Source organism: Rhineura floridana, chromosome 17 (assembly GCF_030035675.1).
Source record: "Rhineura floridana isolate rRhiFlo1 chromosome 17, rRhiFlo1.hap2, whole genome shotgun sequence".
Lineage (NCBI taxonomy): Eukaryota > Metazoa > Chordata > Lepidosauria > Squamata > Rhineuridae > Rhineura > Rhineura floridana.
Genome location: NC_084496.1, coordinates 25,955,100 through 25,967,147, shown reverse-complemented (window position 1 = coordinate 25,967,147; position 12,048 = coordinate 25,955,100). Strand labels below are relative to the sequence as shown.

Genomic DNA, 12,048 nt, shown 5'->3' with positions numbered 1-12,048 from the left:
CCTTGTCACCTTTAGGTCTTAGATTTCCCATAACTGTCTTTCAAATATAAATCTCTCCTTCTGTCAAACTGCCATCCTTTCCCATCAGAACTATGATACCTTTTTTTAAAGGCAAACACAGGTTCTGCTTGAATAGCCGTTGGCAGTGGATATGCTTTGCAGCTGACCTCGATAGAAAAAGGCCAGGAGGTTACAGTCCAACAAGTATGACTCTCTTGGCTACCAGGGACTGTTCTTGTTTTGTTTCCTTTTCCCGTCTCCCCAACTCAAACTGCTGCTTGGAGCGCGCCACACACACGCACACACGCCATCTTCGGCTGGAAATGGTGTACATGTTACCACTCAGAAGACCGTTTTATTTTGGTTTATTTATTTTAAAGCATTTATAAACCAGTGCAGGTGAAAACAACATAACACCAATAAAACAATAGTATGAAAACATATAAAACAAGAATCTAGGGGGTTCAAACATATAAAACAGGATCAGATTTTAATAGGGTCAGGGAAAGCCTGGGCAAAGAGATACTTTTTTACCAGTCTTTTTTGGGATCCCATTTACATACCACCCTTCCTTCAGAATGTACATGGGGTTATCTCACTTTATCCTTGAACAACCCTGCAGGGTAGGATAGCCTGAGAGAATAATGACTTGCTCCAGGTCTCACCCCCATGAATTGCACAGCCAAATCAGGATTTGAACCCAAGCTTCTCCAGTCCACTGCCAGCCTTCTATCCAGTAACTGAGGATAGACACACTGCCTCTCAAATGAAAGGGCCTACGTTTCAGGAGCATATTCATTTCATCTCCTATAGGGTTTTTAAGCATGGAAAGGTGTTCTTGTTGGACTGATCAGATCCATGCTGAGATGGTGACTCCTGTAGTCTTCATTGCTGTAGCCCTCAGCCATGGAAAAGGCCCAGTAGGTAAAGGGCACTTCACATCAATAATAATAGCAATGATGTGAGAAGCACTAAAATGCAGCGTCCCAGGCACGGTTAAAGGCTGCCTTTATAAGCAGCTCATTGGAGTCCCGCAAGAACACTTTGCAGCCGTTCAGTAACATAGCCTCCACAGCTTTGCTCTGCAGACAACTTGCACCTTCGGGCATGCTGGCACTAGCATACTTTTAAATGCCCCCCAAGACATTGATCTCCCCTGGACTAATCTTCTGCCATCATAAAAAGTGTTGCCCCTGTTGTTAAATCTAGTAGAACTACTTCAGCAGCCCACAGCTGGTCAAGCGGTAACCTTGTGCTTATCAAGGAACATCGTTTCAAATTGGCATGGATAAAACCAGCCCACCAGGAAAGATGCCTTGGGTCATGTGATGTTGAGAAGTATGCTGACATCTGTTCTTTTATTAAGCAAGCAAAGAAGCTAGTCTTGAAATAGTAGCAAATAATTCCAAACATATTCTGGTCCTTTTAAGCAGAGTTTGCTTTTTTCCCTCTGCAAGCTCTGGTAATCGCTTAAGAATGTCAAGGGGCGGATGTCTGTGGCATTCCTCTGATTTACGACTACCTGTGCATAATAAACCTGTTACTGGACATGCCAGTTCAGGCAATTTAGGGAGAGCTGGTCCTTTATAATGATCATGTGACTGCCTAATCATAAGGATGCCAGGCGGACAATCATTCAACTCTCCAGTCAACCAAGGACCAGTCAGTTTTGGCATAGAACTATTAACAAGAAATAGCGCTGAGCAAATGAGATATGCCCCTGGTTCCAGAAGGCTTATTTATTTAGCAGTGATCACGAGAATGCTAATGGCTTTTGCCTCAGAGGCAGATCATTAATTCAAGCTGGCAGGTTCTGTCAAACAAAGCCCCCTTTTGTCCACCAGGAGAAGCATTTCATAGGAATAGATTCTACAACCAGCACTTCCCTGGCCTCAGTTAAAAGGGTTACAAAGGAAAGCTGTGTGTGCCTTCACAGACCGGATTTGTGCATCAAGAGGGCCGAGGCCACCTTACATAGCTACAATGTGCAACATGTCATTGTTATAACTTACTGTCTTCATATAGGCTGCCCAGTAAGCTGTGTTCCCACAGTCAGTTACAGGAGTATTATTTTTTAAGCATCCATGCAGAAGACATCTTTCATTTTTATAGAGCCAGTTTTTAAACCCTTTTACAATGGCCAAGAAAAATCCTGAATGTGTGTAAAGTAAGGTTTCGTTTAAAGGTTTAGGCTAGGATCACAGAGGTGCATTAGGTCTATTTTAAAGGGGAGAGTACATGCATACAGAGATACATCCCCCCCTTTAAACACACCCCTTAACACTTGGCAGAAACTCTATGTATTTTCTGTGCAAGTACAAAACACTGTGGTATGTATTCTGGTACCTTGTCTGGATTTAAAGCATCACCAGAGAAAATGCTTCCAGCTTTGCCAAAGATAGTGCACTCTGAGAAAATTACTGAAAGACCAGAGGGATACCTCAGAAAAGTCCTGCAACCATCAGCTCATTATAAACATTTGTATATAGAATCATGGAAGAGTGGAGTTGGAAGGGGCCTATAAGGCCATTTCCTGGTGATGACAAAGTAGGGTGTGTGTTTTCCATTTTACTCCAGGATAACTGTGCCAAAGAAACTGTATAGTGCATTTAATGGTGCGGAAGTGGAACAGGCGACAAACCATGTTCAATACCTCTGAAAACTAGGATACATTGGTGCAGGTGAAAACAAGTACATTTAGGGCACTGCACTGATTTTGTAATTAAAAGTGTGCAGTCAAGCTTAACACTTCCATGAAACAACTCTATGCTACATAAGGCAGTGGTGTTGGGGTGTCTTCTCTCCTCCTAGTCTTATCAAAATGACATCCCAGGTTAAGCCTAGATCAGGGATGGGGAACTTGTGGCCCTCCAGATGTTGTTGGATGGGTGATGGGAGCTGGCAAACTAGCATCTGGATGACTACAGGTTTCCAATCCCTAGCCTAGACGGTGCTTGAATACAAACGATGGAGGCTCTTTCCCAGTGTTTTAAACCTCACATCTTTCCAGAAATGCCCATTTATGTGGGTTCTGAAATAATGCTGTGTCGTCAGGTTACAGGTAGTGTTTCTATCAAGTTAAGATTGGAGAGGCATGCTAGAGCTCCATTGTGGATCCCACACGCATGCTTATTCACCAACGCTGTGACTTTAACCTCATCTGATTGTCTTGCCTGTCCGTCCAGCTGTTCTTCCCAACACACTCACTGTAGGTCCTTAGGCTGGATCACTGAAAAACATAAATACAATTCCCCACCCTGTCTTTTCCCAGGCCACGTGTGAACGTGGGTTTGCTGCTATGGAAGAGACTCATCAGAAAAAGATAGAGGACTTGCAAAGGCAGCATCATCGAGAGCTGGAGAAGCTGCGGGAGGAGAAAGATCGCTTGCTAGCAGAGGAGACGGCAGCTACCATCTCAGGTAGAGCAAAGGGAAGGAGGAGGGTATTGGCAAAGTGACATTGGCAGCAGCATCAGAAGGTGGTTGTTCCTGGGGCAAGATCAGAAGACTTAGGTATCTCTTGGAAGAAGACAATTTATCTGTAATCCTTCTCTCTTTTTTTACAGCTATAGAAGCCATGAAGAATGCCCACCGGGAGGAGCTTGAGCGGGAGCTGGAAAAGACCCAGCGCTCGCAGATTAGCAGCATCAACTCGGACATCGGAGCACTCCAGAGGCAATACCTGTAGGCATTTTTCTGTATTTTCTAGATTTGTTGGGATGGAAAATGTAGAGCAGTTCTTGGCATATGTGTGGCATTTGAGGAAACAATAAATTTGTCATTCTACACTGCTGCCACACCACTAAAAATATAAGAAGAGCCTGGCTGCTGGATCAGGCCAATGGCCCTTCTAGCCCAGCATCCTGTTCTCACAGTGGCCAACCAGATGCCCACGGGAAGCCTGCAAGCAGGACCTGAGCTCAACAGTAACTTGCCCCACCTGCGATTCCCAGCATTTGGTATTCAGAGGTATATTGAGGGAGAATATAGCCATTGATAGCTTTTTCATTGACACCTTTTTTTTCCAGTGAGGGTAAGAAGCTGTTCTAAGATAGCAGCCTGCCCAACCCTATTGTCCATCTTCAGATGTCCTCTTCTGAATCTTCCTGCCTTCTGAAGTTATGCGGGAAGAGGGTCTTCTCGGTTGTGGCACCGTGCATATGAAATGCTTTCCCTAGGAAGGCTCACCTTTTTTCTTTCAGTTGCCCAGGCCTGCCAGCATATTTTTTAGTTGTTTTATCACTTCTGGATCTTATCAGTTCATTCCACCACTGTGGTTTTAAAGGTCTATGGCGGCTTCCCACAATCTGCTGCCTTCCAGATATGGTGTCCTTGCTGGCTGGGGCTGATGGGAGCTGTAGTCCAAAATATCTGGAGGGCACGGGTTTATCTGGAGGGCACAATCCTGTATGCCTTTTGATTAAAGGAAGGCTTACAGGATTCTGAAAGAAATAAATAGGAGGGCCCCTATGATGTATGACCAGAAAATGATGGTTTCTTATGTCCTTCTTGTGTTTTGTACAAGAGGAGCTATTATTGTTGATGGAAGTAATTGGACAACCCACTTGTAATGAATTAGCCCTGGTGGGTTCTTAAGTATTTATACTGATGAATTGTAATCCTGCCTTACAGCCTGATATTCTGGTCCTGGAGGGCTCCATGTACATCACACATGCTCAGTCTAGACAATGCAATCAAACTGCATGCCCAGGTTTACGTTTGAGGGGGCACTGAAGTCTAATAAGCAAATCTATACTCTTAATATGGGAGTATAGCACTCTCCTGGTGAAAGATGGGTGAATTCCCCCGACTCGATTTGGAAGGAGCTCTTTCTTTCTGAACTTCAGAAAATTCTTGGGGAAACGCTCAGGCTTTTCTTGAGAGTGCTCTGAAAAGCCCACGTGAGGCTTCCTTGCCAGCCCTCGACCATCCTCAGCCTTCCCTGCCTTTGGTTTCTGTCCTCCCTTCTCCACTTGCCTTTCAGCCAAATGCAGCTCTCAGCAGCAGCAACAAAGGGAAAGGGGAAATCCTAGTAAAGGCCAGTTCCCAGAGGTTGGTGTGCTAGGAACTTCCTGGTACTAACACTTTTGGGCCGAGTGATGGTCCAAGCAGCAATACTTCCCTTCATCTCCCCCCCACCCCCGTGAAGGTAAAGAGAAGGTAGCGGGGCAGCTTGGGATTGCCCCAAGCTATTTAAGAGCCCTGCCAGATTTCAAAGGGATGTTGGCTTGGCTCATAAAAAGCTAATTATTTCAGAACTCTAGAGGAAGAGGTGTTCATTTTCAAACCCCACCTATTCCTCAACTAAGCAGCATCGCTTCCATCTGTTTCTATACACTGTCTACTCTTGGCGAAAACCAACCATGATTGATTTAGCCTAAAGAGTGACTTTGAATGACATGCGCCTCACAAAGCTGCTGGACTTCCTGCGAGAGACGAAAATGAATGGATGGTATATACTTGAATGTGCCTCATCTGTCTGGAAAGTGGTGCGAAGTCTCCTCCTCGATGCCACCTGTTCTTTGATTGCCACTCAGTTTCAGGAATTGCAGTTGGCTTGGCATGATGATTTTTCCCCCCCACCCACCCCTTCCCCAATCAGGGAGGAGCTGCAGTCTGTCCAGCGTGAACTTGAAGTTCTCTCAGAGCAGTATTCTCAGAAGTGTTTGGAAAATGCTCACTTGGCCCAGGCCCTGGAAGCAGAGAGGCAGGCCCTCCGTCAGTGCCAACGGGAGAACCAAGAGCTCAATGCGCACAACCAGGTAAAGTACCACACGCCCCGTATCTTGCAGCTGCTTAAGAGAAAAAGGTAGCTTTGGGGCCTTTCTAGAGGTGCTTTCAACCAAGGTACTCCCTAGGATTTGACTCTGTTTTTTTTCTTGGCTTGGTTAAGAGATGCCTTTGCCCGTTCCATCTTAGTAGGAATGAAACATGCAGTGGCACCAGCGTCACTCAGTGGTAGAGCATCTGCCTTGCATGCAGAAGGTTCCAGGTTCAATCCCTGGTATCTCTAAGGAGGGCTAGGAGAGAATCCTGTCTGAAATCCTGGAGAGCCGCTGCCGGTCAGTGTAGACAATACTGAGCTAGATGGACTCTGTATAAGGCAGCTTTTGTTCCCATGCTCCTATGACAGAGATTTGCTGTGGCAGCTGCCTGTAATCCCAGCTGTGTAAGAGATGAAGACTCCTGGATCACTTGAGCTTCGGAGTTGATATCAGCTCTGCTGAGCAAGTATCCAAAATAGGGGCTACAGTTCAGTAGTAAAGGCGATCCTTTGACTGTAAACAGCCTCTCACTTGGCAGTCTCTGAAACATGGAACTCCCTTTTAATGCTTTAAGATATCTTCTCAATGGCATTTTATTTCCTGGGAAGCTGCTGGTTCTCTCATAGTGTTAAAGGTGGTACTGAGCTATATATGAACTCCAAGGTTTTAGACAATGGTTGCAAGTACAATTTTTGAAATCCTGCAGTTTGGCTTTAAACCTTTTCTGTGTTGAAATACTAGGTTTTCTACAGTGGTCTTGCTTGTTGCAGTCATCAGGCCTTGTGACACAGCTTCTTTCATAAGAGTTGTTTAAATGTATGTTCTCTGTAAAAAAAAAATATTTGTCTTAGTTACTTCTGAGGAGTCAGGCTTTCATTCACTGGAAGAGAATTGGTTTTCTAAAAAAAAAAAAAGATTTCACACTGTCGGTATATTATGATTACCAAAGATCTAAGTGGACTCCTAAAAATAGTGGTCTTTGTGAACTTTAAGATGGGTCCATCTTTAGAGAAAAAAACGTGAATATACAGATTGGTCCATGTTTATGGAACTACTGAACTTCAATCCTTTTGACTGAGGACTTGTGGTAGTCCAGATAACGGCAGCAAGGAAAGCCAAACCCCCCCGCAAATTTTGTTTTGTGCAGCTATGTAAAAGTAATCTCCTTGAGGTCCTCATCCAAAAGCAAAGTAGGCATGCGAAGCTGCTAGGCTTGGGGGCTGCTCTAGCCCTGACAGGTATACTCCTAACTGCTGCTCAGAGCAATTTTGTGGTCTTCTTACAGGAGCTGAACAACCGCCTGGCTGCAGAGATCACGCGATTACGGACCCTGCTGACTGGGGAGGGTGGAGTAGAGACGGCTGGCTCTCCTCTCACCCAAGGCAAGGATGCCTACGAGTTGGAGGTGAGTGGCTTCAGCCTCACTTCCAGATGTCACGCTAAATTGGCTGGAGTTCAAGGGGGATGTGGAATAAACTTTCCTTCTTCCTCAGTTGCACTTTGGGCAGACAGCTTAACTTTTTTTTTCTTCACTTGCGTATTTTTGCCTTACATAAAAAGTATCTGCCTGGATTTCTGCCCTCTTTTACAGGTCTTGCTGAGAGTCAAGGAATCGGAAATACAGTACTTGAAGCAGGAAATCAGCTCCTTGAAGGATGAACTGCAAACAGCATTGAGGGTAATGGTTCTGGAGCAGGCATGCCTTTGTCTCATACAACCAGACACTAAGTGCTTTTTAAATATATATGTATTTATTTGACTTATTTATATACCACTTTTAACTGCAATAATAGCCAGGTAGTTCACAACATGATATAAACATTTAAATAAACATCCAACAAACGTATGTAATTAAAAATCCACAAAGCAGTAAAACCGGTTATCGAGAGGGCCAGAAAAGCCTGAGCAAATAAGTCTTTAGCGATCAGCAAAGTGCCAAGAGAGTTGGCACCTGCCAGATCTCTAAGGGGAGACCATTCCACCAAATGGGTGCCACCATCAAGGAGGCTCTCCTTCATGTGGTTGTGAGATGTATTTCCACAGGATGCAGCACGATCAGGAGGGTTGCCTCCGATGATTGAAGTTTTGAATCTATATGGCTTGACTCAGTAGCACCTAGTACAGTTCCTTCAGCACAGGTTTATATGTACGGTGTTCCACATAGCAGTCTGGCTGCTGCATTTTACTCAGCTGCAGCTTTCGAACCAACCTTAAGGGTAGCCCCACGTAATAATTCAGTCTTGAAGTTAACAATGCATGGGTCGGTGTGGCAAAGCTATTTCTGGCCAGGAATAGTTGCAGCTGGCGTACCAGCCAAAGCTGGTAAAAGGCACTCCAAGCCACAGAGGTCACCTGTGCCTCCAGTGCCAATGATGGACTAAGAAGCACCCCCAAACTGCTCCTTCAGAAGGAATGCAACCCTATCCAGAGCAGGTAAACTACCCAAGTCCCAGGCCTGAGAGCCATTTGCTTCTCATGGCAGATTTGAACTAGATAAGGTGATAATCTTTGGAAGAATATTTGATATAATGTCAAAATTAGGTTAAGATACCTAGCTCTAAATCTGAGTTATGCATTATATTTGGGGTCAGCAGCTGAAGTCTCCCAGCTACCCCCCCCCAGTAGTTGCCAATCCATAAGCAAGAGAGGTATGCACAGGAAATTGAGGCCATGCTCACAGGACTTGTGGCAGTCCAGTTTGGAGCTCCTGTCCCACCAGGTTCCATGCCCACCGTACCGTGGCCCTTTCAGAAAGGTGATCATGGAAAGCTGCCTTATACTCTCTCACCTAGTTCAGCATTGTGTGTGCTGACTGACAGCAGTTCTCCAGGGTTCAAACTGGAGTCTTTCCCAGTCCTACCTAGAGATGCTTCTTGGTTTTTTTCACTTATATCCCACTTGTCTTTTGTCATGGAACTTACAGCAGCATACGTTTGTTTTTCAGGCTGTCACCCACACAGATCTGCATAGCATCAGCAACATTGTAGCATGATGAGCCTTCCGACCATAAACTATATAGCCGCTAAATTGTGAGCCCTGTTCCCAAAGTGGAAGAGCCTGTATCTATGGCAAACACCAGCCACTGCCCCCCCCCAATGAGTTTGCTACCTCCCTGAAACACGTCATGCTCTGAGTGGGCGACTGTGAAAGTAACTCAAATATTAGAAAAATGCCTTAGAACTGTTTGGTCAAAAGGTTCATCGTTCAAGTGTTCTGCTTTTTAAGAATGGAGCCTGCCTCAGTAGGTTGCAGTGGTCTCCTTTTAACTTAAAAGCCAAAACTAGGAAAAGTATAGAGTACATATAGTCCTGCTTGCTATAGTGTTACTGGAATTGCTGAGTTGAAATCTGTTTCCCTGTGCTGGCCCTGCAACATTTACTTCTTCTGATCTCCCCGGGCTCAATGGACTTGAAAGGTTTTCCCAAGTGAAATGCCTTTGTCTTTTCCAAAGGACAAGAAATATGCCAGTGATAAGTACAAAGACATCTACACAGAGCTCAGCATCGTGAAGGCCAAAGCGGACTGCGACATCAGCAGGTTAAAAGAGCAGCTCAAGGCAGCCACCGAAGCCCTTGGTGAAAAGTCCCCAGAGAACACCACAGTGTCTGGATATGGTCAGTCTCTTAGCCGGTTTGGCTGTTTCAAAGGTGCTGTTTAGCATTCCAAATGAAAGCCGTGCCAAGTCTGCTTCTTCCTTTGGTGTATACTTACATGGGCCTTATCCGGTTAGAGAGCCAACTTTATAATTAGCAGTTAATTGGATTCCATTGGAGACTGTGAGTTGGATTAAATTAAATCCTACTCAGAGAAGACCCATTGAAAGAAATGGCTTTAAGTTAGTCATTTCTGTTAACTTCAGTGGGTTTACTTGGAGTTAGACTAGCATTAAATATAATATATTCTGGAGTGTTGTCTGTAGGTAGCTTGGCTTGTTTTGAGCACCCTTTGCCTTTTAACCAGTGTGGGAGGAAACTTTGCAGTTACAATGTTTTCAACAGTAAGCTGATTTGGCTGTTTTTCTCTTCCACCTAGATATCATGAAATCCAAAAGCAACCCTGATTTCTTGAAGAAAGACAGGACCAGTGTTGGGCGGCAACTAAGAAATATCAGGTCAAAGGTGAGTTTATCTTGCCTTCATACAACCTTCTTAGCCAGGCAAGGTTAGAGTATGTGGGATTCCCTAACAATAAGCCTAGCTAGGACAAGTCTGCTGTGTTCTGAGTTATGAGCATGTTTGTAGACTCCCCCTTCTGAGCCCTCAGTTTTGGATTGTTGGTGGTCAATCTGAGTTTTCCCATTCTTCAGTGTGTGCTTTGCAGTCTTAGAAAGCTTAGGGGGAACTTCCTATTTTCGGTTTGCCCACAAGGGCATACCATTCCACACTTGGGAGACCTGGCCTCTGCCACCTTCCTGTTACGTATTAGAGCACCTGTGCTGACGTATAGAGTTACAGGTTTAGTAGCCTGGTAGACCTAGACAGAGGGAAGGTTACACTACCCACATAGGGAGGCAGGTTTCCCTGAACTAGTACGGAAGGTAGTCTGTACCAGCAAAATACAAAGTGTGTGTCCTAAGCTACACAAATGCATTATGATCTGCAGACCAGTACTGAGTTTTGTTTGTGCCTTGCCTCTTTTTGTGTGTGCCACTTCCTTTCCTGTACACACAAGGCCCCAATTTTTCACTGTGGTGTTGCTCCTCTTCTTTATTATGAAGTTGTGCACTTTTATTTCCCTTTTATGTATAGAGTAGAAAAGCAAATATCTGATTTTGCAGACCCTGAAGACCCCAAGTACCACTTTGCCTTTTTCTTGCAAGAGTGGGAGGGAATATGTTGGGACTGTTGAACTTCTGAAGCCGTTAGGATTCATATATTTCTTGTATTTGTTTTTGTGTGTGTTTTTGTCTTTGCTTTCAATAACAGTCCGTTATTGAGCAGGTCTCATGGGATAACTGAAATGCACCAGATTCCAGGGTCTCTGTCACATAGGTAATCCATGCAGCAACTGCCAAGCGATACTGCTTCTCCGGGGCAGCCCACTTAATGCATGCCCTGCTCACATCTCCATGGCTAATGAGAATCTATCCCCCCCCCGAATTACATAGAGATTAGGTGGGAGGAGCAAGAGTCAGAACTTTAAAATGTCATCATGCCAGATGATGCTTCTGTTACTCTTTCATCCTTCTGCTTCTCACTGACATCCAACACTGGAAGGATTTCTACACCTTCTGAGACGCACAACAGGGTGCTATATTGAAGGCATGGGACAAAGAGTGTGCATGCTGGATGAATATGCATGCTTCAGACTTTAACTCTCCCAACCTACAGAGATTACAGACAGAGGGATACCTTTTGATTTGCTAATTATGGCCTCTGGAATGGTTGGATCTGATCAAACCTGCTCTTTGCACGGGTAGACCAATGTTGTCGAAAAAGCCACTTACATTGTCCATAAATTAGGTTCTTGTTCTCTCTCTTTTCCCCAGTGAAAATCCTTTTACCCATTTCTTAAATATTCTGGCCCTAAATCAGTTGATCTACCCAGCTCCCACTTTCTTCTCCTGACCATCTCAGCTGTCACATTAGGTGTTCTTTTCAAGATGACCTGATGAGTGGAAGGAACTGATTGTCTGCAGATTATCAACAAGAGCTGGGAAAATTAGGCCACTCCTATATAAAAAGGGTAGTGGCTTTATCAAAGCAGGAATTTATCCCGAATGAGGTTTTTATTTTTCAGAAATTAAGTGTGTTGCCAATCAAGATAAATAATCACCTGGCCAAAAAGAGATCCACATTTCGACACAGTAAAAAAAAACACACACACAAAACCCACACTATACCATAGCCAATTTGGTTTGGATGTCCTGTAAGTGTTGTCTTCTTTAGCCACCTGATTTGGAATCTAGGAAGGCAATTGTAACAAGGAGAACAAACAACTGTGGTCTTTTACTGATTTAAGAGAAGAGCTTGATGTCTGATACTGGACTAACATTGCATTCAGTTGAAGTCTATGCTATCCTTAGAGCCACAGAATCGTATCCCGCTGCTTTTGTTGGAATGCGTCACTTGCATTTTTTTTTGGGGGGGGGGAGGGAATATGTCACATGTTTGAACATCCCCCCCCCTTAAAAAAAATCCTTTCACACAGAAAACTAGCTTGGTAAGAGTGAAGGGTTCTAGGGTAGCCTTCTCCCTGATGTCCTAGTGTGCAGGGAGTTTTTGTCATGGAGAGGTATTGAAAAATACAAGCAAGCTCCAGCCTGAAGTGAGACACATAGATAG

At 44.5% G+C, this 12,048-nt stretch overlaps 1 protein-coding gene across 7 annotated transcripts in view; it reads left to right on the top strand.

The window, feature by feature from the left end:
• Window positions 1-12,048, top strand: part of MPRIP (myosin phosphatase Rho interacting protein) — a 173,886-nt gene that overhangs the window by 155,384 nt on the left and 6,454 nt on the right. For 5 of the 7 annotated variants that reach the window (XM_061599702.1, XM_061599706.1, XM_061599708.1 and 2 more), the window contains 7 exons: window positions 3,272-3,419; window positions 3,566-3,683; window positions 5,602-5,761; window positions 7,050-7,169; window positions 7,356-7,442; window positions 9,216-9,378; window positions 9,797-9,882. In XM_061599702.1, the coding sequence (XP_061455686.1) occupies window positions 3,272-3,419; window positions 3,566-3,683; window positions 5,602-5,761; window positions 7,050-7,169; window positions 7,356-7,442; window positions 9,216-9,378; window positions 9,797-9,882 (882 nt within the window). Of the gene's footprint in view, window positions 1-3,271; window positions 3,420-3,565; window positions 3,684-5,601; window positions 5,762-7,049; window positions 7,170-7,355; window positions 7,443-9,215; window positions 9,379-9,796; window positions 9,883-10,689; window positions 10,756-12,048 lie in introns of all 7 variants that reach the window. The other 2 variants (XM_061599709.1, XM_061599704.1) reach the window with 1 other exon arrangement.